The sequence below is a fragment of the Onychomys torridus genome, chromosome 10, assembly GCF_903995425.1.
Source record: "Onychomys torridus chromosome 10, mOncTor1.1, whole genome shotgun sequence".
Lineage (NCBI taxonomy): Eukaryota > Metazoa > Chordata > Mammalia > Rodentia > Cricetidae > Onychomys > Onychomys torridus.
In genome coordinates, this window is record NC_050452.1 from 55,378,821 (window position 1) to 55,405,143 (window position 26,323).

Here is a 26,323-nt window from a genome sequence, read left to right on the forward strand (position 1 = left end):
AGAGGAAAGCAGATCTCTGAGTTTGAAGTTAGCCTGGTCTACAGAGACAATTTCAGGACATCTAGAGCTACACAGAAAAACCTTGTCTCAAAACAAACAAACAAAAAGCTAAGAAAAACTAAATATATGGAATTGTACTTTTCCTAGAATTATCAAAACATACTTTTGATTAAAAAAAAATAATGATCCACCCTGCAGCAAAGCGATGCCTGGGTAGCTTGTGCCTGAGCTGTGGCTGGGGGACCATGTCTGGGTCAGTGACCCTAACCACAACCAGGGTCTGTGCTAATGTCCATGGCCCATGTTGCCACCAAAGGCCACAAGGATACCCGGGTTCTGGGCTGCCACCTGTGACCATGTTGGAGTACAAGGGACAAGCTGCTGCTAGGGCCATGTCACTCTGCATGGTCTGGGGCTATGGTATCTTCTGGGCTAAGCTGCTGTTGAGGGCCATGTCTGGGTCTCTGGCCAACATCTCCATCAACTTCTGTGCTCCTGTTACCACTGAAGGCTGGACACATGCCCAGGTTCCAGGCTGACACCTGAGGCCATGTTGGTGCCCAAGGGTCATAATGCCACCAGAGTCACATAGATTGAGGTGGCCTGCGCTGCCATCTGGGACCATGGTAACATCTAGACTCTGGCCAGGAGCCATGTCTGAGGCCCATGGCCCGACCGCAGCCAGGATCTATGTTGATGTTCATGGCTCTGTTACCATCAAGTATTGTGCAACTACCCACCCTCCAGCCCCCACTCCCCACCCCTGGTTCTGGTCCACCAGTCCACCACCTGGGGTTATTTTGGAGCCCAGGGACCACACTGCTGCTAGGCCCATGCCAATCTGAAAAGCCTATGCTGCCACCCAGGGCAATAGTGACATCTGGGCCCAAACTGCTGCTGATGGCCATGTCTGGGTCTGTGGTCCTGCTACAGCTGGGGTTCTATGTTGATGTCCATTGCCCAGGTTACCACAGGGGTCAATGCAAACCATGTTTTGAACCATGTGTTGAAGTACAAGGGCCATGCTGAGCTGGTCCCACCCCTCACTGGCCTGAGGAAAGCCACCCCCATCTCACTGGAGAGCTGACCCACCCATCAACCCAGGGATAGTGACCCTGATGACCCTGGCACTAGAGAGCTCCCCCTCCACTTGGGAAAGCTGGCCCCACCCCTCACCTAAAAGGGGTGGTCCCAGAAATCTGGACTGACCAACTCAGCTACCACACATCCAGGGCTTTGAGTTGGCACTTCCCAATATCTACCCCATCTATGACCTGCTGGAGCACATGAAGGGACGAGTCTTGCAGAACCACAGCTGCAGGTTCTCCATGACTCAGAGCAAAAGCAGAATATCCAAGAGGAGTTTCAGTGAGGGTCCAGTATTGATAGTGTTCCAAAGCCAGAGGCCTTGATCCTGACCAACAACTCATTACATAATGAATATTGGCAAGTAAAGCTGTGTGGACAAAAGGGTATATACACTGTACAATAAACAATAGCTCCCAATGCCACTAAGACCAATAAAGAGAAGATGGAGAGGCAGGAAAGACAGAGGAGTAAAGCAGTTTCTTTTTTGTTTTGTTTTGTTTTGCTTTTATTTCTTCAATTAATAGTCTTACTTATAGTTTTATTTAATTTTTATTTTTATTATTTCTTTTTAAGTTTTCCTTTGGGAAGGGGACACTACAATAGTAGTGGGTATGGAGGGACTAGGAAATGAGTGGGACTGGGGTACATGGTGTGAAATTCCCAAAGAATCAATTAAAAAATGTTTTTAAAAAATGATCATAGGATAATGAAGCTTGTAACAAATAAATTAAAGGCACATTCTACATCTTATAGATCTTTGTCATTCTTACCAGAGAACATGAGTAGAAAACACAGAAAGATTCATTTTCTGTAGGAGCAAAGTCTGAAAATATTTAAGTGAACTAAACATGCATATGAAAGTCCACCTGGCCCCATCAAACTCTCTTCTCTATCCTACAGAATTCACAACGCTGCCTGCTCGGAATTCTCTAAAGCTTTCTAGAAAACTCCTGATTGGGTGAATAAAGAAGGCCAACTAGAGAAATTTTGAAAAGTCATAAATAACTAAAAACACATAAGCAAAAGACAACTGTCTTTTAACTTATTGAAATTCGTGAGTCAAGAAATCTGAAAGCAGAATCTAAATTCAATGAAGTAAACAGCATCTGTGGTAGAGATACCAATCACCCACAAACCTACTCCAAGAAATTGTAAGCTGACAACACTAATCAAGGAGTGCTCTGTGAATGGCTGGCTATTTAATATGCTTTTCTGAGAGATTCACAAAGAAGATTCTACTAAGTAAACTCTTTCAGTACCACTAACAATAAAATAGATAGATATCTTTCCATATCTACCTGCAGGAAGTCATATCATAAACTAGTTACAGGTTTTGCACTATAATGTACATCTGGTATCTGTGCTGGTTTTAACTCTGCTGTAATAAAATCTAACACATACATCATTAAACTGTCATTTGGCTGCTCCATTCAGTTGCAGCCCTTTCCCCAGGAACCACTCAATTCATAAAGATCCACGCATCCACCAGTCACTCCTCTGAGTCACCCACTTCCACAGCTACTTGATGGGAGGACAGCTCACAAAAAGAGAAAAAAATGGCAACTATACAAGGACAGAATTGTTTTCTCCAAAAAAAAACTACAATTAAATCATGAAAAACAGTGCTTCTTGGCCATGACTCTGGATCTTCAAGGAGATAAATACTGTGTTTTGAAAGTACCATAACACGGCACTCACAATGGACCAAGTGCTAATTCGAACGAACAGATGAAGCCAATAAACAGCAGAGGAGCCGCAGAGAGGACGAGAGAAGACAGCAGCACAAGCTGCCCCGGGGCTCAACGACTTCCTACTTTCAGTTCCTGGACTGCACAGGTTTTATTCTTACTTCCATTATACAAATCTGGATCCTCCTGAAGCTTTAGTACCCTAGAGACATGACTTATCACAACAGTTAGGCACTCAGACTCTGCAATCTGATATATGTTCAAAATCTAACTCTCCACTGTCAGACATCTGCAGGCTACTGAACTTCTCTTTAGTCTCCTATTGCTATTCCAAGCAAGGAGGGAAATAAAACTGCCTCCCACATATGATTATAAAGGTAAATTTAAAATGTATACACAGTGTGCACAGAACAGTATTTTGCAAACACAAGTAAATAAATCAGTATTAGTAAAGTATAAATAAATGCTGGGTATGATATTGCATAACCACTGCACTCAGAAGGCTAATGAAAGAGAATCATGACTTTGAGTCCAGCCTGGGCTACAACCAAAACCCTGTATCAAGAAAAAGCATGAATAAGTGAACTTCATCTTGACTGTATATGTAACTTCTGAGGGACTACTAGATGTTTATAAAACCCTGACTCCTAATATTACAGAGTACCACTTCAGATGTTCTAAACTACAATATGTAAGACTTGGATAAGGAAGAAAACTACAACCTCTGCACAGACAATGAAAACACTTGCCATCAAAACCACCAGTGTTCAAGGTCTGAGAAGTGAGTCACTTAAAGCAGATGGGCTCCTTAGAGAAACAAATGCAGGATCTTCCTGTCTTGAAAATAATATGAAAAGAGCTTAGTACAGGATCTCAGAAGAAAGATATACAGCAAAAAAATTACTACTGCCATGCCCACTTTATTTTATATTTATTAATTTGTGTGTATAGTATACACATGGCACAGTGTGAATGTAGAGCTTCAGGAAAACTCAAAGGAGTTTCGCCCTCCACCATGTGAACTCCAGGATCAAAGTCAAGTCATCAAGCTTGGTGGCAAGTGCCTTTACCTGCTGTGTCATCTCACTATCCACTTCTCACTTTTAGAGATGAAACACTAGCACTTGCCACCAAGCCTGATGACCTGATTTCAATCCCCAGAAACTGCAAGGAAGAGGAAAGAACCACACTCTTAATTGTCCCATGACTTCCATAGGTGTGTTGTGGTACACATGTGCTCCATCCTACACAGTCAGTCAGTCAATATGTATAATTTAAAAATACAAAAGAACACAAATTGGAATATGTTTTCACAAAACTAGTAACAAAAGATAAAATTATGTAAAATCTAAAAAAAACAATACCTTCAGTTCCTAAGTTCAGATGTTTAAACACAATGCTCACAAAACTTAAAAATCATTTGTGCAGCTTATACTTTAACACAAGTATAACTTTACTCCACACACTACCAACTCACTCACTGTTGCTATGGTACCAATTCACAACATTTATCCCTATTCCCTGAGCTACCAAAATTCAAAATCCATTAGCCAAGCCACAGCTTACCTGCAATAAATGCACCAGAATGACTTCTTCAAATTCTATTTCCAGAGGATCTCAGACCCAAGAGGCCTCATAATTACTATCAACACTAGTAAAGTTAGGTCAGACCTCAACCATTATTTATAATAATGATTCCATTGGCCAGTCAATAGACAAAAGATAGATGATTCAAGTGACTAATTTACAAAGAAACTTGAGAAACACAATTTTTTTGAGTTGGTATCTATCAGTATATGATCTATATCAATGACTCCTCCTCAATATTATAATTATAATCCAAAATATCTAACAAAATTGACTATGATTCCATTAATCTATCCATTAATTTAAAAATGGTACTACAATGACATTAGAAAAAATTAATAGTCCAAATATATAGACAAAAGACTGATCAAATCTGTGTTCTTATTTCAAAAAGACAAAAAACAAAGAGAACAACAGAGACAGAGGCAGAGAGATTTTAACAGAGAACCCCTAACAGTGACTTGACTCAGATTTTTCTACTTTATGATGTTTATTAACATTAAGTGAATTTCTTAAATATATTAATACAGTGAGTTGATTAGCCAAAGAGTACCTGTGGCATGTTGGAAAACTGTTTCTATTCAGGTCAGTCCCATTTTTCTCAAGTTTTGCTTTCTATAGTTTCATTAATTATATATAAGATTTAAATTGTGTACTGACTGGTCTGAGTACTGTGATGAAGGCTCACCATGACGTTCCTCTTCTATCCAAGATGTGAATACTTCTAGCTGTACAGAGTATCCATGCTGTATACAGTACTTACCCACTAGTTATTCAGAAGCTATCTCAATAATCATGTCTATTTGCTGGTATTACTATGGCACTGATGTGTTCAAGTAAGCCTAATTGTACTTGATAATATCCCCAAAAGAGAAGACTAGAAATACCAATAAGTCACATATGCCAAAAGAAGTTATAAAGTATGTCCTTTAGTGAAAAAGTAAGAAAACTCTCACCGTGAGAGGAAAAACTTGTATGACACTGTTATGGTGACTTATCAGTTCCTTACTCTGTCCATAGGTCTGTATGTTCAGGGAAAATATACTATATAGGATTCAATGCTATCTGCTGTTTCAGACATCCATTGGGAGGTCTTGAAATATGTCCCCTCCAGCAAAGGGGGTGGGGACTGCTACTATATGAACATTACAATAAGTAGATAGCATTACAACTAGAAATGTACCAAAGTCTTTGGCATTAGGAGTTCATCAAAACCTACCACTAGGTTTTGGCCCCAAGTTCCAGAATTCTTTAGCTACCCATCTTAGAATTTATGCAAACTAATACTTATGTAATCATATAAGTCAATATTATCTCCAAATAGCACCGCATCAATAATACACAAAATTATTCAGAATTAACTTGTGAATATTTAAGAAGAAATTACGTATTTAAACCTCCATGTTCTACGTGCTAAAACTGGTAAATCAGAATGTTCATTTCCAGTATAGATGAAGTTGCAGACTAGATTTAGCATCCTCCTACATAGACCAACTAAAATACCAAGCAAACTATATAGACACTGATTGTTTAAGACATCGAACACAAAGCAGAAAAGGATAGTGATCCTGGAGAAATCAGAATCAATCGTTCATTTTGGTGGCTCAGGAAATGGGGTAAGTGTTGTCCTAAATTTACAGAAACAATTTCTAGAACATGTTACAGGAAGAAAGAAGCTAAAAGAATCAAGCCATTGCTCTCCAATAAAGATATACAATGGGAGTCTAGGTAGATTAAAGGGTTCAAGAGACTATGGGACTGTGTGTTAAGAATGAGCCTGCACATGTAGAAAGGATTCTTTGTGCATGACTTCCTTGAACTGACTTCCACACACACATGTGAGGAATCTCCTCAAGCCATGGAAAAAAATAATCTAAGAACATTAGAGAAAGCAATCTTGATGCGCACACAAAGAGGGCACAGTGCCCATTTCTATCAGAGTGAAAAAACTCCTAATAAGAACTAACCAGAGAGAACCTATGGTTGGCTTTACTTTATTACTGAAGAATACCAACCCTGAAATGAACTCTACACTGATCCTACCTAAACTGTTCTAAGTATGAGCGCCTCCCCCTTCATCCTTGCCAATTAAACTTTCTCCAAGTCACTTTGCTCAAAGAAAGCTTGGGAACATTTATAAATCACAATATCCTGCACCCAAGATGACGTTTAAAACATGTGGCACTCAGGCAGATCTCTGTGAGTTCAAGGCAGCCTAGTCTACAGAGCTAGCTCCAGAACAGCCAGAGCTACACACAGAGACATCCTGTCTCCCAAAAAAGGAAAAGAAAAAAACAAAAACAAAAACAAAAAAACACCATAAGGCACTTAGTCCAGTTACTGGACAGAAGCCAAAACTCAAAGATCAATCATTCAAGATCAATCAGAAAGTGAAATGGCTGAAAATTACATTTTGTTTTGTTTTTAATGCAATAAACATTACAGGAGGTGGAGAGGTGACTCAGAGGTTAAGTACACATATGGCTCTTCCAGAGGATCTAAGTTCAGCTCCCTACTCACAATGAGTCACAACCTCCTGTACCTTCAGTTCCAAAAATGCTAATGCCCTCTTCTGGCCTCTACAAAGGCACCTGCATTCATGTACACATACCCCTCACATATGCACATAATTTAAAATAAGTATTTTATAGCCATAGTCTACATATTCAATAAGCCAAGATACATAGCAGGCATGTTAAATAGAGGCATATACAGTTAAAGTTTTAAAAAGAAAGCAAAACCCAAGTCATTATTTTTGACACAAAATACTGGATGAAAAACAGAGATTTATGGCTGAGTATGACAAACGAAAGCATAGCAAAGCTGCATAAAGTATCTTAAATGAACAGTTATCAGAAAACTACACTAGTCTATGTTCTGTGTCTGCTAAAGCCACACACAAACAGAAAGTCTTAAAGGAAACCAGACATGGGAGAGGCATACTTCTCAGAGGAAGGAGATAGAGAGAGCAAGTGTCTCATCAGATGAAATGTAATGCAGAAAACACATGAGCAGCATATAAATATGAAACAAAAAACTGCCAATCTAGAACGCTTATCCAAAAGGGGGGGGGGGTGCTGTGGATATCGCTCTGTGTAAATAAAGTTCTGATTGGCCAGTGGCCAGGCAGGAAGTATAGGCGGGACAAGAGAGAAGAGAATTCTGGGAAGTAGAAGGCTGGGGAGACACCACCAGCAGCCGCCATGAAAAGCAACATGTAAAGGTACTGGTAAGCCACAAGCCATGTGGCAAAGTATAGACTAACAGAAATGGGTTAATTTAAGATAGAAAAGGTAGATAACAAGAAGCCTGCCATAGCCATACAGTTTCTAAACAATATAAGTTTCTGTGTGTTTACTTGTTTGGGTCTGAGCGACTGTGGGACTGGCGGGTAAGAGAGATTTGTCCTGACTGGGCCAGGTAGGAAAACTCTAACTACAGGGGGGACTGTCAAAATAAAAATGCAATAGAACTTAAGAAATCAAACACTAATAGAATTCAGCATCACAAGTCCTGGACTACAAGAATGTTAAGAATGCTTTGTTTTAATCAGACTGCAACCCATAGAACCAGGGAGGCTATATAGCAGGGGGGGACCCTAGGATGACTGTGGCTTATAATAAGTTTTGGTTTTACTTAATTACTGGGTAAGCCTCAATGAAACATTTCACTATTAGGATAAGAATTTATACTGTATCAAGCTAATAATAGATAAAATGAATAAATGAATGAATGAATGAATGAAAGAAAAAAAGAAGGAAGGAAGGAAGGAAGGAAGGAAGGAAGGAAGGAAGGAAGAATGTTTTGTTTTTAACCCATCTATAGGCAGATGAAGAGGGGCATAGACGGAATTCTCCATCTTCCAAAAGGATTAAAAAATATGGGTAAGTTAACTATGTAGGAAAATACATGTAATTTATGCTAAGTCAATGATATTTTAACAAAGCTGTTGAGAAAACTATATGATTTATCCATTTTGTGTAAAACTGCATATTCATACATCAATGGGAATACAACTGGAAGGGCCTTTTGAGAAAGCAGTTTAGTAACAGGAACCAAGTGTTAATTCATCATTGCCCTTTATCAAGCTCTTCAGCTCCTTGGAACCCCTAATGCAGCAATTCTCACACAACTAGATAACATGCTTCCACTGTAACATCACAGAAGTAAAAGCCTGTGACTACGCCAGCTGCTCCCCTAAAAAAGACTCGTCAGACAAATCAATGCAAACTTAATACATTTCTCTTTACCCTTAATTTTAAAAAAGCAGAACTTGTCCAACAGTTAAGTGACATTCAATAAAATAACAAATTTAATCTGACTAATTACTTGAGGGTATTTTTAATGCAGGGTCTAGATAGTTGTCATATACTAAATGTATTTTTAAAACAGAATAACAAAGTTATCAGAGCCCATGATATACATTTTCATACTCTCTTAATTTCTAATGGAGAGAGGTATTACCTGGACCCACTAGAAACTTCTTAATAACCGCAAGACCACCAAAGAACTGAATCAGGCACTGCCCAGGGTCTTCGAGGAACAGACAAGAGCCTTCATCCAATGGACAGCTTGTTTTAGTCTATTTCTACTACTGTATTCATGTGTCCAAGAAGAGTAATTTGAAAATTTTTGATGACATAGATAAATAGATTTTCTCCTATTTCTAGAGAGTAGGTAGTCTAAGATCAATCTCATGAGGGCCTTTTCATCCTCATATGGCTTAGCAAGGGCCCACCCATGTCCTTTGGTTCACCCACATTAATACATACAGGAGAGTACAGTCCTTGTGAATTAACACGGATTATGCCTGGCCACCCAAAACTTCCAGGGCAGGTTAAATTTATGACACATAAAGTTGGGGAGAGGCTAAGGGGATGGCTCAGTAGATAAAATGCTTGTTGTGTGAATATAAGGACCTAAGTTAGAATTCCCAGCACTCGCCAAAGCATGCACTCAAAGGGCATTTGTAATCCAGCACTGGGGGCCAGGCAAAGAGATGCGGTCAGGAGGTGGGGAGACAGTGCATCCAGGGTGCTCATTAGTTAGTCCGTCCAGCTGAAACTGAGCTACACCAAGTAAGGAAAGTCTAGGTGGATTCAAAACAAAATCCAAGAGAAACAATACACATGTCCTCCTGGAGAGATTTTGTTTTACTCAAAGAGGAAGAGAGGAGGCAAAGAGCAAAAGGGAACATTTGATTCAACAATGTGTTTATTCTGTGTGTTTACAAAGAAGGAAGGTTGCAATGGAAGGTTTAGGGCAGATGGAAGGTTTAAGGAGAAAATGGGAAATACAGCTACTGGAGGAGAAGAGATGTGCTCAAGAGCTGTCCTAGAATAGGGGGAGAGGGGATACGCCCAGGAGGAATGGTGCTATCACACGAGGGACAGTGCTGCTTTGCAAAAACATCAACAGAAGGCACAATACATAGAAAGAGGACAGTTTATAGACACAAGTGTCACTTGTGTGTTCTTAATGGCTATGGGCCTCTGGTAAAGAGACAATCCGAACATCGTTGGTCAGGATCAGATCACTGGCAGGTTTTAAACACATCACAAAGGAAGGGAATAAGATCTAAATGCAGAGTTAGAGAAAAGTTACCATCCAATGATACATAAGCAATTACATAACAGAAAATTTTATCTCTGTTGTCTTCTAGAAGAATTATGTGAGGATTGAAATGTATATCTAGTTCAGGCAACAGATACACAGATCTGCAGATTTTTCAAGATCTAACTGTATACCTAAAACCTATACCATTACACTGTACATAGATACAAATGTATGTCTGTCCTTCAAAGTTCAGAAACTACTGAACCAAAATCCCTGTATTAAGTTGTATGTAAAATATGCATCAAAAACGCAGAGAGTATTGGGGGACAGAGAGGGAGTTAGTGGTATGTGATCAAAATACTGTTAAGTATGAAATTTTCAAAGAATACTCTTCTTAAAAGGGATCTAAGTCATCAAGATCTGTAGAAACTTGGAGCCAGGAAGACAGCTCTGTGAGGAAAGGCATGTGTCACCAATCCCATGGAACAGAGTTCAATCCCTGAAACCCACCCGGTGGAAGGAAAGAACTCTCTTGAATTGTCTTCTTACTTCCACACATGTGCAGTAGTGTGTGTACGTACTCACACACGCACATACACACACAAAATAATGTTAAGAAATTAGGAAACTTTTCTCACAAAGACAGACGTTCAGACCTCCCATAAACTCCCACTGCAGGCCTTGCCTTTCTTTGTGTGCCAATATCGCTCCTGCCAACTTGGTGAATGTTCCCAAGACTCGCCTGACATTCTGCAAGAAACACGGCAACCACCAGCCCCACAACGTGACACAGTCAAGGAAGGGCAATGGTTCTTTGTCTGACCAGGGAAAGCAGTGTTATGACAGGAAACAGCGGCTATGGGAAGCAAGACTAAACCTATTTTCCGCAAAAAGGCCAAAACTACAAAGAAGACTGTGCTGAGATTTGAGTGTGTTGAGCCTAACTGCAGATCTAAGAGGGTGCTGGCTAGTAAGAGATGCGAGCATTTTGAACTGGGAAGTGGTAAAAAGAGAAAGGGCCAAGTGATCCAGTGCAGTAGAATATTTTAAGGTGTGTTACTTTTGTTTATGTTGCATTTGGTTAACTCTGTGAAGCTGTGTCACTGTGCCTGTCTAAAATACCTGATGGTCTAATAAAGAACAAACCAATAGCCAGGCAGGAGAAAGGATAGGTGGGGCTGGCAGGCAGAGAGTATAAATAGAAGGAGAAAACTGAGCCGGGCGGTGGTGCTGCATGCCTGTAATCCCAGCACTCGGCAGGAAGAGGCAGGTGGATCTTTGTGAGTTCAAGGACAGCCTGGTCTACAAAGCGAGTTCCAGGACAGCTTCCAAAGCTACAGAGAAACCCTGTCTCAAAAGAGAGAGAGAGAGAGAGAGAGAGAGAGAGAGAGAGAGAGAAAGAGATAGGGAAAAATGGGAGGAGAAAGCTAAGAACTAGCAGGCCGAGGAGGAGGAGGACTCTAGGGGCCAGCCACCCAGCTACACAGCCAGCCAGGGAGTAAGAGTAAGATGTACAGAAGTTAGAAAAAAAGAAAAGCCCAGAGGGAATAGGTAAATGGGATAATTTAGGTGAAGAAAAGCTGGCAAGAAACTAAGCCAAGCTAAGGCTGACCATTCATAATTAAAAATAAGCCTCCGTGGCATGATTTATTTGGGAGCTGGATGGCGCCCACCCCCCACGCGTAAAAGACCAAAGACCAAATAACAACAATAATCCAGTTCTAAGCTGATTTTGTTATGAAAACAATAAAATGAGTTTTGACTTACCTCAAAAGAAAAGTTTATCTACTAAAAAGATATTTCCTTCTCTTGGATCCTTAAGAAAATTAATCTTTAAAAGACCTCATTACTTTGCAACACAGTGCAATTGTTAGTGTATCTACCACTTGGTTTTTGGGGGTGGAATATAAACAGATCTACCAGTGAGGTTCAGGGAAGTAACGATAGACTAGTTCCTCAAACATGAAAATTATTTATCAATAATACTTAGGAAATTGTGGTTCTTTAGGCTGTATGTTATACCCTAAAGAGATCAATTTTCTTCAATCACCACATGTAACTATGTAACTAACGTGGGCCAGATAAAAGCAAAAGAGATTACATGATGAAGGGAGTTAGACTGGAAATCAGTTCAAGCTAAATTAAAAACATAAAATACCAGTAATACAGTACAAAACAAAGGACCACTCTAAGTTTGGAAAATAATAGAGAAAAAGAAGGATTTATACTGAGCTTCTACCTGTACTAAATCTGAAAACTAACAAACATCTTACAAACATCAAGCTAAGCAAAAGCTACAACTGAGCTACATCCACAGCCCTAAGATGACTGTGCTTTTAACAAGCAAAATAAAAATCACACGTAAAATGCCTCTGTGAGCTTGTATTTGTTAGAGTTACTATTGTTGCGATGAAATGCCATGACCAAAAAAATTTGGGGAGGAAGTGATTTACTCATTGTATGCTTCCACATCACAGCTCATCAGTGAGGACAGGAACCTAGAAGCACGAGCTGATACAGAAGCCATGGAACAGTGCTGCTTACCGACTTGCTCCCCATGGGTTGTGCAGCCTGCTTTCTTAAAGAACACAAGACCACCAGCTCAGAGGTGACCCCACAGACAATGGACTGGATACCTCCATATCAATCACTAATTGAGAAAATGCCCAACAGGCTTGCATACAACCAGATCTTAAGGAGGCATTTTTTTAATTAAGGTTCCCTCCTCTCTGATGGCTTTAGCTTGTATCAAGTTGACATAAAACTAGCCAGCACAGCGTTTAGAAATAAAAGATGTACACAAAAAACTGTCAATAATTCACCTTGGTTAAGGTAAAAAGAACATGGAGAAAGCTGTATAGTAAATGATAGCAACTAGACAAACAGTAGACTGTACCTAACTACAAAAGGCCATGAGTGCAAAACTAAGAAGTCTAGACTATATCTGGGAGACTATGGCAGTGGGTCTCAGAGCATGACTATTTGGAACAGCAGGAGCAGCATCACCAGGGAAGTTATTAGAACCTCAAATTATTGAATTTCATTCCAGACCTATTGAAAAAGAAACTGAGTGTGGGCCAAGCCATCTGTGCTACAAATTGTGATGCTCATCGAAGTTTGAGACCACTGCACTATGGAGATTTGACATAAGTGTTTAAATAGAAGAGAAAAATAACAAAGTATAATACTCTGAAATGTTTTTATCAAGCAGTAAGAGTCAAGATGGACTTGAAAGGAAGACTAGCAATGGTCAAGCCAGCTATAAATGATATAATAATAAACTCAGTAGCTCAGAGAAGTTAGAAAGCAGAGATGAGATTACAACATGAGAGGAAAACTAAGTAAGCTGATAAAGTGAGTGAGAAAAACAGCTAATTTAAAAGAGAACAAGAAACATTTTCCCTTTTTTTCTTTTTTTTGGTTTTTCAAGACAGGGTTTCTCTGTTGTAGCCCTGGCTGTCCTGGAACTCGCTCTGTAGACCAGGCCGGCTGGAGAGATAAGTCAGTTGTTAAAGGCTAGTCTCACAACCAAAACCATAAGAAACACTTTCCGTCAGCTAGTGACTAAGTCAGCATAACACTTTCTAAAAAAGAAAACAATGTGCTTTGCTAGCATCTAAGACAGGGATTGGAAATACTACTAGATCAAATGTGAAAGAATATTCTAGAGCGGTGGGTCGTGATAACTTTGGGGGGGTGGTGGTCAAAGGACCCTTTCACAGGAGTTGCATATCAGATATTACATTACAATTCATAACAGTAGCAAAATTACAGTTATGAAGGAGCAATGAAAATAATGTTATGGTTGGGGTCACATCACGAGGAACTGTATTAAAGGGTCGCGGCATTAGAAAGGTTGAGAACCACTCTTTTAGAGAGAAGTTCAAAAAATTTAAGCTACATGGAAGTGATAACTAAATCCACGGGCCTGCACGAAATTCTAAAAACTAAAAAGGGAAGTAGGCCTAACAACAAACTTCCTACAGAACACATACACTGAAGGTGCAAGAACTAGAGAAGCGGATGAAAACATGAAGAGGGAGCATCCTGTTCTCTGCAGGCCTGGTCTCGGCAATCTCACACTCCTGACAAACTAAACAATTGCCCTAGGAAAGCTCGGGACATCACTCTCCCTCTACCACTGTTTTTATATCCTGATTCACATCACAGAATGTCCTACATGTCAGCCAAGTCTGTGAACACTACAGCCATTAATTTCACAAGGTCCAACACAGGTTCTATACCAAGCTTTGTCTGATACTCCTAAACACACAGACATTACCTCCCCTAAAACATAGGCCATTCCCACAGTTGATTCAAATTCCAAGTATGTAATTTGCCAGAATGCACTTTTTATTATACAGTTATGACAGCATGTGATCAACTGGATGGTAAACTCAATGTTATTTATACTCATGTCCATAGTGTTCTACACTAAGCATAGTACTACATTTAAACAGGCACTTCAAAATACTAGGTGTATTATGTCTAACTGAATGATCAAATATCAGGCACATTTACTAAACTCTTATAGGACCAGGGAAAGGAAAGGAAAGAAAAATGAAAATAAAATGAAAATCAAAACATTTTTTTAAAAAAATCACTATGTCTCTCTAAATAGTATTTAAATGAAATGTTAGGACATATTTATAAGGTATATTAAATCACTCTGCATATTAACTGTGTGTGTCCAAATATAAATATACCAAATTAGACCTCAATAAAGATGAGACAATTTTAGAAAGAAAAAAATAAATTTGGGGTCTAAGAAAGCACAAAATTATAAAATCAATGAAAGGGTTAATGAGTAGTGTTTTCCTCTAGAAAGTATTATACAGCTACATTATTTCTAAATAAAGTGACAACTTTAAGAAGGGAAAAAGCATTTAAACTGTCTGAGGTGTGAGAAGCACAAGTACCTGAGTTCAATATCCAGAACCCAGGTAACAAAAGCCACACACACGGTAGCCTGCAATTGTAATCTTGGTGCTGGAGAGGCAGAAATAAGAGTCTCTCTGGTGTTAGCTGGCCTGCCAGCCTAACCTAATTGGTGAGCTCTAGGTCAATGAGAAATACTGTTTCAAAACAAAAACAAAGTGGATGATTCCTGAGAAATGATATCCAAGGTTGTCCTCTGGCCTTTAAACATATGCTCACACAGCTATATGTGCATCGTGCACAGATACACCCACATACACAATTAACTTTCTGTGGAAGTCTTCATGTTACCAGAGAAAACTGAACCAGATGAAAAGATTCTGAGTAATCATATAAATTCAAATAGTAAAAAGCTTGACTTAATATTCAGACTAATTTGTAACAACTTAGGAAGGGAGTAAACACTGAAAAATTAAGTATAACAGAAAGCAGAATTAGGATTCACCGTATGGTGAATGTAATAAAGTGGCCATGGCTCCATTTACACCTGTAGTCTTGTGATTATTAATAGTACTGTCTTTCACTCTTAAAAGTATATCAGTTTGAATGAAAATCTATATGGCTATTCTATAACAATAATACAAGACTAGTGTTGGTAATATTACACAAAGACATCATTATATTTCATTCGTGGAATATGTTTGTGTACACACTCAAGTTCAGACAACTTCTAGAAAATGAAACAATATGTGGAAGTGTTCTCAACTCTCCAGAAATGTATTATGTAAATGCAGTGCAATGCTGTGGTCCTGAGCATCCTCAGAGGGGGAGGAGAGGAACAGGACCAGCAGTACAGACAGGCTGCAACTGTCACGGCCAGATGCACAGCCCTGATTCACTCCCACGCCTCTGCCCCTGCGAGTCTGTAACACTGTTGAGTGGGAAATTCTTGTTGGGGGAAATTAAAAATTAATGAAACAAGAATGTGAAATTATTTTTAAATGAAAATGTATATATAGCATGTGGTTTACGGTAAATTGAAAGAACCTGAGAGGCAGCAAAAAAGATTTCCTAGTTAAAGCAAGGTTGTGGTCATGCGTAGAAAGAGGTAAATGTACTAAGTTGACTGTTTTACTGTTCTCTAATGCCAGAAAATGATTCTGGAAGTTCTAGATTCTTTGACAGATCTCAGGCCCACTCCTTCTGAGTTTTAATTTACCATTTTAAGCTCTTAGTTCCACAAAAACTATATATACATGTTTATGTTCCTAGTTAACCAAAAGGGCCAACTTAGTCTACATGTAACTGAACTATTAAATACTAAAGGGGCTTCTCAAATGACCTATAACAAATGCAGACTCAAGAAAGAGTCTGCGGTAATAAATCAGAACTGTATGGGAGAAGTTAAGATACCATAAACAGAAACAAATGGTAAGGTTACAAAGAATCCTTTCCCTCCCACAGTGATTGTTTTGAAGGACACACAGATACACAGTAATAAATGCTCTGGGAGACTCTTTTTCAGAATGTTGTTTGAGAATTTCATACATGTGTATAATGAGCTCATCCTAATCCACCCTATTTCCTTCCCTTCCAGCTCCATCGTGTACTTTCTTTTTCTACCACTTTCCTCTCCCAGCTTCATGGAGTCTTGGTTGGTTGGTTGGTTGGTTGGTTGGTTGGTTGGTTGGTTGGTTGGTTGGTTGGTTTTGTTTTTGGAGATAGGGTTTCTCTGTGTAGTTTTTGGTCCTGTCCTTGCACGTCCTGGATCTCGCTCTATAGACCAGGCTGGCCTCGAACTCACAGAGATCCGCCTGGCTCTGGCTCCCCAGCGCTGGGATCAAAGGTGTGTGCCACCAGTGCCTAAGCATGGAGTCTTTTTTAAAGCCACTGGATCCAGCACTCTACCAATATGTTTGTGGGTGGGGGCCATCCACTGGCGCATAGACAGACTCAAAAGCTGCATCCCTGAAGAAAGTTGGCAGAGAATCAGTTCTTTAAGTGCCATTTACTCAAAGGCAGCTGGTAAATGAGCTGGAATCCCAAAGATAAAGGGGGAAGTTCAGTGAATGAGTTCTACAGCCGTCACAGTAACAAGAGGCTGGGTACCCAACTAAACACTGGAGCAGGGTAGGAATTTCACAGTTAAATTAAAATGTCTAGCCATAACTATAAAATACTAGAACATTTTATTAGGATCTGAGTCAGTTATTTATCATCTAGTTCTTAACCATCTAGATTATAACCATCTTACTTCAAAAATAACAAAGGATTTTCTCCACAAAATAAACACCTATCTTTTCTACATTAATTGTATGTCCATTTTTTCTTACAGAAAATACAAAGAAAAGTTGAAGGTAGAATTTGACAAAAAGTAAAACCACCAAGAACAAGAGGAACGTAGGGTCTTTTGTCAGACCTTCACAGCAGTCGGGCCTGAGCATTGCTTAAGATAACAGGAAGTGTCACACAAGACAATGACCTTAACCACTAAGGCAGGAGCATGAGACCTGAACTGTTTCTCCAGAGCTTCACTAATGAAAAAGTAAGATATGTAAATATCGTGTGTCAGCACCAAGTTAAGATACAGTGCTTCTGTTCTACCCATGTCATAAAATGACCCTCAAACTTCATCAGCTATCGTAATCAAAGGACTTGGTACAGTGAATCCTTTAGTTCTACCCCAGACTTCTGACTCAGCAAGGCTGGGCACTGCTCAACAACTCTTGTGTCGAGCGAGCGAGTGCTGGTTTTCTAGGGAGCATTCTTTGTTCTGGAGTTTCTCCCCACTGTGCCAATTCCCTTTCATCACTTTTAGAAATTAATGATACACATCGTCACAGAAAAACAACACAGACTATGAGACAAGAATGAGTTATGTATCAGGTTGAACTAAAAAAAACCCATTCTATGACTTACGAGCTAGTGACCATGCCATATGGCCCAACCTCTCTGATATATCCGAGTCATATAATAATAGCATATTATTTGCTCTTAGTGTTTCTACGAGCATGCCATACTTTAGTGCATATAAATTGTTTAGACTGTAAAACAATAGTAAATGTTCAATGTTATTCCCATATAACTTCTTAAATATGTCTAGTCCCACAGTAACAAAAATAAATGATCCCAGCATAACTATCAATATTTATTTATTAAATAGGCAGCAAAAATTCTCCTTTACCTATTTTCTTCACCTCACCTTTTGACCTGCTTTTCCTTGTAGAAAAATGCCAGATGATCTCCAGTCAAACAAATTATAGAGTCACCATTCATTACAAAACACTACTCCCCAGGTAAATTTTAATCATACATCATGCCTTAAAAACTTTGATTTCATGCCTTGAATGCACTTCCTTAAAAGAGTCTCAGACTTGTCTGTTCCTATAGAAGAGCAGAGCAGACCATGCAGCATATAGTACGAATTTGTTTTACAATTTACAAAAGCAAAGACCTCCAAATTGAGCTGTTCAAACCTCACAGAGAGGTATGCAATCTAATGCAGTTGAGAGGAAAGAAGTTTAATTATATCTCATTTTTAAGTTTAACACTTATAGTTTATATGTACCTATTTAATATATAATATACACATATTTTATTTAAAGACAGATAATTAAATTGTATCCGAGAGTGCATTTGCAGAAGTTTCTTACTATAATGATAGAGTGCAGTAAGAAAATAGTTTGCAGTACAGGTAGGCAGAGCTACTGTCAGCTTCCAGATAGTTTTTTACTTTCATTGTATCAGGATCACTGAGTGATTTACCAGTATTACTTCTAAGCTCTCTTAATATTGATATTCAATAAGACATCATTGTTTTAAGAACAAATGTGAAAAGAAGACTTTTGAAGGAACTGACATAATTTTACTACTTTATAATGCTTTATAATCCTGTGAAGAAGCTTCCTATTGAACATTTCTAGTTAGCAGAATACAGAAACAAGCTGTGGTAAGCAGCATCCAAGATGGCCCTGATAGTCCAGAAATTTTCCCATTCATTTTCCTGACCACCACCCCAGAGTGCCAGCTAGGCTGTATCTAAATTTCAGCAAGCAGGCTAAAAGAAAGATAATGAAACATCACTTTAAATACAGAGACTGTGACTTTTGGGCTGGAGAGATGGTTCAGCATTCCAGAACACTTGCTGTTCTTGCACAGTGGTGGCTATGTGTGATGAAAGCACTTTATGTCATGCTGGACCACAAAGCAGAGAGTGACTGGAGTCAGCAGGCCCCAGCTATGACCTTCAGCAGATGTCCCTTAGGAACTTACTCTGCAGGATAGCCCTCCCACTTCTTAATGGTTACTTCCCAGGCAGTACCAGCCCATGAAAGAGCTCTTGAACCTGTGCAAGACATTTCAGATTCAAGCCTAACAGCGTGTCTTTGGGCTCTTGTTCTTTTTAACATTGCTGGTGATGTATCTGCTAGTGTTACACAATCTGAAGGTTGATGTAGGTGTTGGGGTGGTAAGGCCATGATGAGGGGGTACATCCACTTAGTGTTAGGCAGAGATAACAATTCTCTGCCATTTGGTTCTCTCCATAGGGCACCTTACAAAATAACATTGGCTTCCCCCAGAGCAAGTGTATCGAGAGCTCTGAACAGAAGAGGTGGGTCCCAAGAGAAGGGCCAGTAACACAGAAGTCACAGGCTTTTTATTTTTCTAATGTGTGTGTATGTTTTTCTTGTATGTAGTTTGTACATTATGTGCTTAAGTGTCTGGTGCCCATGGAGGCAGGAAGAGATCACTAGGTACCCTGGAATTAGAGTCAAGGTTGGCTGTAAGCTGCCATGTACCAAAATGATGATGATGGACTAAATTTCTGAAACTATAACCACCCTATTAAATGTTTTCCTTTATAAGAGTTGCCATGGTCATGGTATCTTTTTACAACAACAGAAACCGCAACTAAGAAACACACTATACAGACAAATGCTTTCTCATATGACCAAAACACAAAACAAGAAAGCACTGAAGAAGCACTGAAAAAATAGTTTTAAGTCAGCATTTTAAAATGCTAAATACTTCTGAATTTTTTTAAAAACTGATATTACAACTCCTAAATTGTAAGAAATCCATATACTTTAATTTTGTTTTACTATGCTTTCTCATTAAACTCATGAAATCCCCTAATTATGGCTAATTGATGCCTATTACAGAATTATTTACTTTTTTAATCAGATACTTTAATTTTTAAAAACACAATAATAAAAAACTGACAACACCAAACTAGCACAAGAACTACAGAATTAACCACTCATCCTTTAAGGCCCTCTAGACTAGTACAACCAGAACAAAACGGATCTATACACTTAATTTAAAATTTCTAAAAATCACATTAAATGAAAACAAGTTAATTACACTACTGCATTTAATGTCACTAATATGTCCAAGACATTATCATCTTATACATGTTATTAATACTTTGTGGATATTATGTACATTTGTGTGTATAATGTACAGATAAAGGCCGGAGGTCAGTGTCAGGTACCTTGTTCAGTCTCCATCTTATTTTTTGAGACAGGCTATCTCCCTCAATCTGGAATTCACCAATTCAGCTAGACAGGCTGGACACCAAGCCCCTAAATCATGCTGTCTCTATCCCCAGCACTGAGAATACAAGCATGCCCCACATGCTCAGCTTTTTTATATTCTGGGCACCTAAACATAGGTCTTTCATGCACAGCAAGCATTTTATGAACTGAGCATTTTAAAAAATGTGTACTTTATTTTCCTCAAATATTCACATTTTTACATATATTTTATAGTTAATAACATACCCCAATTTTTCAAAATTCAAAAACTCAATGTGGCTAGTAGCTACCACACTGCACAGTGAACGACTACATATTTATAGGTAGCAATAAAGTAGAAAGGCATACTGCATTTGTATTTAAGCAATAGCATTAAAAAGGAAAAACAAAAGATATTATTTTCTATAAACTGCACACTGATAAAATCCTAAGCTCTATATTTTAAACATAGGCTTTTATGAACTGTGGTACCCTAAATGAGTTGACAATGACACTCCCAGAAGGCAACAGAGATAACTTCCTTACAAGTAGTTTGTCAGGGAGGCCACACAGGCCCCTAAAAACACAGGATGCTAACTTTACCCATGGTTGCCCACCATAAATAGACTCTATCACTTAAGACTTCACAAGGTAGGACATAGAGAAATCACATAGATTACTCTAAGTCACATGACTTGCCTTTACCAATCTGATACTAGCAAGTGCTGGCAATGAGAGGTATGATAAACATTCACACACAGGAACTTCCTGGAATGCTACCACTTACCATAGGTGACCACCCATATTTACAGTAACAAAACCATTGCCCAGTTAACCCACAGAATTTGGAATAAACTGCCACTAACACAACATTTCAGAGTGGTCTGTATAGCAGCACTGGGTACTGACGCAGTCAGAAAAGGACATGTGTTTGAGAAATCTATGACGATGAGATATTTATGTGACTGGGAAGCATGGAGGCTGGGGGAGTGGGTGAGCGGAGAACAGCACAGACTATGTGCATGTCTAGAGGCCCTGCTAAAACTAAGGATTTTGAACCTAGCAGTTTGAGGCTGGCCTGAGTAATATTTCACAACCTCATCTGAAAATTTAAAAAATCCACAACTACCAATCTGTGAAGTCACAATTACATGGGAAAGGAAAGGGAAAGGAAGAAGGGGGTTGGTGAGAAAGGCAAGCAAACAGAGTCAGAAAAGCCATGCATATACAATAAACAAAATTACAGCTTAAGAAAAGAGAAAAAAAGCTAAAGGCGCTGAAAAATACTGAAAGCCGAGCTGAGTCCTGTAAGAAGCGAGGGAAAACTGGAAACTGAGAGAGGAGGAGGAAAAGACGCTCCGCCTACTTCGTCACTCTCGTCCACTTCTATCCCTCCGTCCTTGTCGTCATCCATTTGTTTGTGGATTGTCTGAAGCGCTTCCAGACTAAATCTGTCTTCTTCCGTGAAGCATGGTGGACTCAGTGATAGGCAGGGATCTAAAACAGAGCAGAAGAGAATCACTAACTTGCCATTCTAGAATGCAGGCTATAAACAGATGTAATCATGAAGGGGGGAAAAATCAGACATCAAAGACCAAGATCTTTTGTCTTACCAGAATATATGCTAACATTAAAGCTATAATAAACAGAGTTGAGTAAAAATAATTAACATCAGGCAGCAACATCTCGATTTATCTAACAGTTGCTTATCTTTCAAGATCTCTTTGTATCCAGTATCTCTAAAGAAAAAAAGATTTCCTCATCTTAAGAAGAAAAAATTAACACAGAATACATGGTGCTCCTTTTGTACAACCCAGTTTAATCAAATGAAAAGTTTGGGAAATATTCAAAACAAGTAAGGAAGGGAACTGTAAAACAGCTTTCTATTTATGATAACCCAAGAGTCTGTCTATCTGGCTTTTCATTTTACATTTCCTTATACATTTTAAGGTCAACAAGATTTTTTTAAGAAAACTTTCTTCAAATCTTATTTCTCATGCTCTCCTTAACATCTTCTTGTTGGATATACCCCTCCCAATGGGTATATCACTGCACATCACATTAAAGTTGTCAGCCTGGCATGCATGAGCCATTGTGTTACATCCCCAGGACTGAAGAAAACAGAATAATATAATAAAAAATGAAGCACTACTTAAGAGGACATATGTTATATGAGGGTCTTCCAAGACTTAAGGCTAGGTGCATGAAAGGTCCCTTCTGATGCTATGACTAGCAAAAGCCTATATGCCAAAATGAGATAGCACTGAGCTTTTTAACTCACATCCTATATGGCAAATTGGTCAACTATAAAATTGGTAAACTTATTGCTTACTATTTTACTAAATCGTTAAAATAGTATCATTTAAAATTACAGAACCAGGTGCATTCCTAGATGTGGTGACTTTAAGTGTTAACATAATTTAATAAACAGATGGTTATCTCACCAATAGGTAAAATTTGGTCCTGTTGTGAACTGTCAACAGTTAACTGTACAAACCACATCGTCAATGGTCTCAGTTATCTCACTCATCTCTAATATAAAGCAAAGAGGCCAGATACTTTCTAAAGTCTACTGTAGTAATAAAATACCTAATTTGGTATTTATAAAAAAATAATTACAGTAAAGTGCCTGAGAATCACATTTTATTTTATTTTCTAAAAGATAATTCACACCCAAATATTTACATGTTCCAGTTTATAATCTGAAAAATATCCAGGTAATTTAACATTTTTAATAGTTTTAATTTAAAGTCTAATTTTAATTTCTTTAGTGCTAAAAGAAAATGGAAGAGAAAAGAAACTACAGAAGGTGGGAAATGCAATTACAGGTCACATGTAGCTCAGTGGTTAAGAGCACTTGTAACACCAGTTCCAGAGCATCTGGTGCCTTCATCTGACCTATGCAGGAAACAAACATACAAGTGATGGACAGAGAAACATGAAGGCCAAACACCCATACACAATTAAAAAACAAAAACAAAAACAAAAAAAGATTGGGGGGTGGGGATAAAGAGTACATGCTGAAACCAGCTGTGGTAGCACATGTCTTTAATCCCAGCACTCAGGAAGCAGAGGCAGGTGGATCTCTGTGACCTGGAGGCCAGCCTAGTCTATAGACAAGCCAGAACTTCATAGTGAGACCTTGTCAAAAAAATACCCAGGCTGGAGACAGTTCAGTCATTAAAGGAAGGGCTTGCAACCAAAACATCAAATATTCAAAACACTAAGATTTGATAAAACCTAAGAATTCGGGTGGGGGGTGGTAATAATGATCAATTATGATTCCGATTTATGAAACAACCAGAACATTGATATGGCTTTGAGTTCAAATTCATGTGTAGTTAGGGGACAGACTCAAAGTAAAAAAGGCAAGCTTCGGGGTTGGGGATTTAGCTCAGTGGTAGAGTGCTTGCCTAGCAAGCACAAAGCCCTGGGTTTGGTCCTCAGCTTGGGGGGGGGGGGGGTAAATAAATAAATAAATGGCGAGCTTTCACACTCCAAAACACCAAGTAGAATCAAGATCTACATGATGCACAATTACCTCCAACAGATGACTTTTTATTCATCTATTTTGCTATTCAGGGTGTCAGAGTACGTTACAAGTGATATAGAATGGATAAATATAGACCTACACACGTGTTTTATAGTTCAATTATCTAAGAGGCATTAACAGTGAGAAATGTGCAGCCTTTCGAAAGTGTCAGGATAAAGTTAAGAGTAACATGTAACCTGGAAAATGCATAAACAGATGAAAATTGGGCCAGGCATGGACATACATGCCTATAATCCTAGTACTCCAGAGGCATAGGCAGGAGGATTGCCACAAGACCAGGTTACATAGCTAATGCCAGGACAACCAGCGCTACAGAGCAAGATCCTGTCTCAAAATCAATTACTTAAATAATTAAGATAGGTAACTATTTACTTCAATGTATGTCATAAAAAGTCAACTTCCTTAGTAAAATACTGTCAAGGTCTACTTCAGAGTCTATCTTTTCAACAAAAATCTTTCACAAGTACTATGTAACATATACTTCCTTCCCCAAACTCCAGTCCATCTACTAAACAAGTATCTTCTATTGTGGACCTACTGTGTTAGTCACTGGAAAGGCCACAGTGAACAAGAGACAAACACTCTACCATATACTTCAAGGAAAGGCAGATTAGGTGAGTAAGGAAAGGTCACAGACATTCTAGAAATGGTGAGCAGTTAGGAAAAGGAAGGCAAAGAGCAGGTACAAAATGTTAAAGAATTTGAAATGTTTCATTCCTATTTTCAGATCATTCTACCTAAGCCCTCCATTATGCTGTACTCTACTGTCTGTGTGTGGCTTTATGTATCAGTCTGTCCACACAGTGAAGCACACAAACAGGGCTATGTTCTTTCCTTCCTTCCTTCCTTCCTTCCTTCCTTCCTTCCTTCCTTCCTTCCTTCCTTCCTTCCTTCGTTTATCAAGACAGGGTTTCTCTGTGTAGCTTTGCGCCTTTCCTGGATCTCGCCCTGTAGACCAGGCTGGCCTCGAACACATAAAGATCAGCCTGCCTCTGCCTCCTGAGAGCTGAGATTAAAGGCGTGCGCCACCACCGCCCAGCCAGTTCTATGTTCTTACATTTCTTACAAGTTCATAATAACTAGGATTTTGCTGGGCATATTTAGATCTGATTAATTCTGACACTGGGTACTTTAGATCACAAACTTCTGTGTCATGCAAGGCGAAGACAGGCGTTAGGAATTAAAGACAATAAAGTTACTAGAAATTAAAACGAATATCATATACTTTTTAAAGTTCACAATCTAGTGAGAAGACATGTAGAGTCCTACATTATGTTAGGAACTATTAAGAACATTAGCTACATGGTGTCATGAGTTGAGTATGCCCCTCGAAAGCCTTGCACAGGAAATAATCCCCAATGTAATAGTATTGGGGAAGAGGCCTAAACAGGGGTGTTGGGCTGTGAGAGCCCACTTTACAAAAGATTAATGCTAACAAGGAGCTTGAGGGTGACTTGGACCTTTGGCCCTTACTTGCCCTCCTTCGATTTCCTCCTACCTCAGACTCTCTTGTCCAGGATGCTTGTACCTAAGTGCCAGCTCCCTGACCAGGAGCTTTCTGGCCTCCAAAGCTGTAAGAAATGAATCTCTGCTGTTTATGCATTGCCAGTTCTGTGGCATTCTGTTACAGCAGCAGTGCAAAATGTACTAAAATAGTATGTTAGGGGCGTGGTCAGAGTCTAATCCAGACTACGGAAGAGAATCAGCCAACTTTTCTACAGTAAATTGAGAAAGTTCAAAAAAGCCTGATAGCTGATGACCTTGAGGAGAGAAAAGCAAGCCTGAAAGAAAATGTTCAGTGACAGGCAAAGATTATTTGACATCAGACGCATGCTAATGGTCCCTGTGTATGGAGTACAGAGCATAGGAAAGGGGGGAAATGATAGTTCAGTAAGCATACTCCCTGTGCAAGCCTGGTACCCTGAAGTCAATCCTCTGGCACCCAGAAGTCTATCCCAACTTGACTTTGATCCCCAGAAGTGGAAGAGAACCAATTCCACAAAGTTATCCTCTGGCCTCAACAATGCACACCACCATGGCATATGTGCCCTTCCCAACACATACTATGTATCCCACATACGCAATATTACTATTTTTCCAAAGAACACTATTTCCTTTAAAGTATAATGACTTAAGACCTACAAATTCCAACAGTCATGAATTCTTAACTCTATTACCATTTCTATGCCTTTGTTAATTCTTTCTCAATCGTTTCTAGATTAATTCAGCAAAAAATATTTGTTCAATGGATTATTAATTGGCTTCTCTTGGGTTTTTTGTTTTGTTTTGTTGTTGTGGGGGTGTTGTTGTTGTTGTTTTTGTTTTTGAAGTCAGCATTTCTCTGTGTAGCCCTAGCTGTCCAGGAACTGTAGACCAGGCTGGCCTCAAACTCAGAGATCCACCTGCCTCTGCCTCCTAAGAGCTAGGATTAAAACATGTGCCATTATTGCTCAGTA

The 26,323-nt window shown here is 39.1% G+C and overlaps 1 protein-coding gene and 1 pseudogene across 2 annotated transcripts in view; one reads left to right on the forward strand and one right to left on the reverse strand.

Annotated features, from left to right (window-relative positions):
* Stim2 (stromal interaction molecule 2) overlaps positions 1-26,323 on the reverse strand; it is a 121,929-nt gene that overhangs the window by 47,572 nt on the left and 48,034 nt on the right. For both annotated transcript variants that reach the window (XM_036200909.1, XM_036200910.1), the window contains exon 2: positions 21,681-21,811. In XM_036200909.1, coding sequence (XP_036056802.1) covers positions 21,681-21,811 — 131 coding nt within the window. The remainder of the gene's footprint in view (positions 1-21,680; positions 21,812-26,323) is intronic.
* LOC118592224 lies at positions 667-10,970 on the forward strand (annotated as a pseudogene).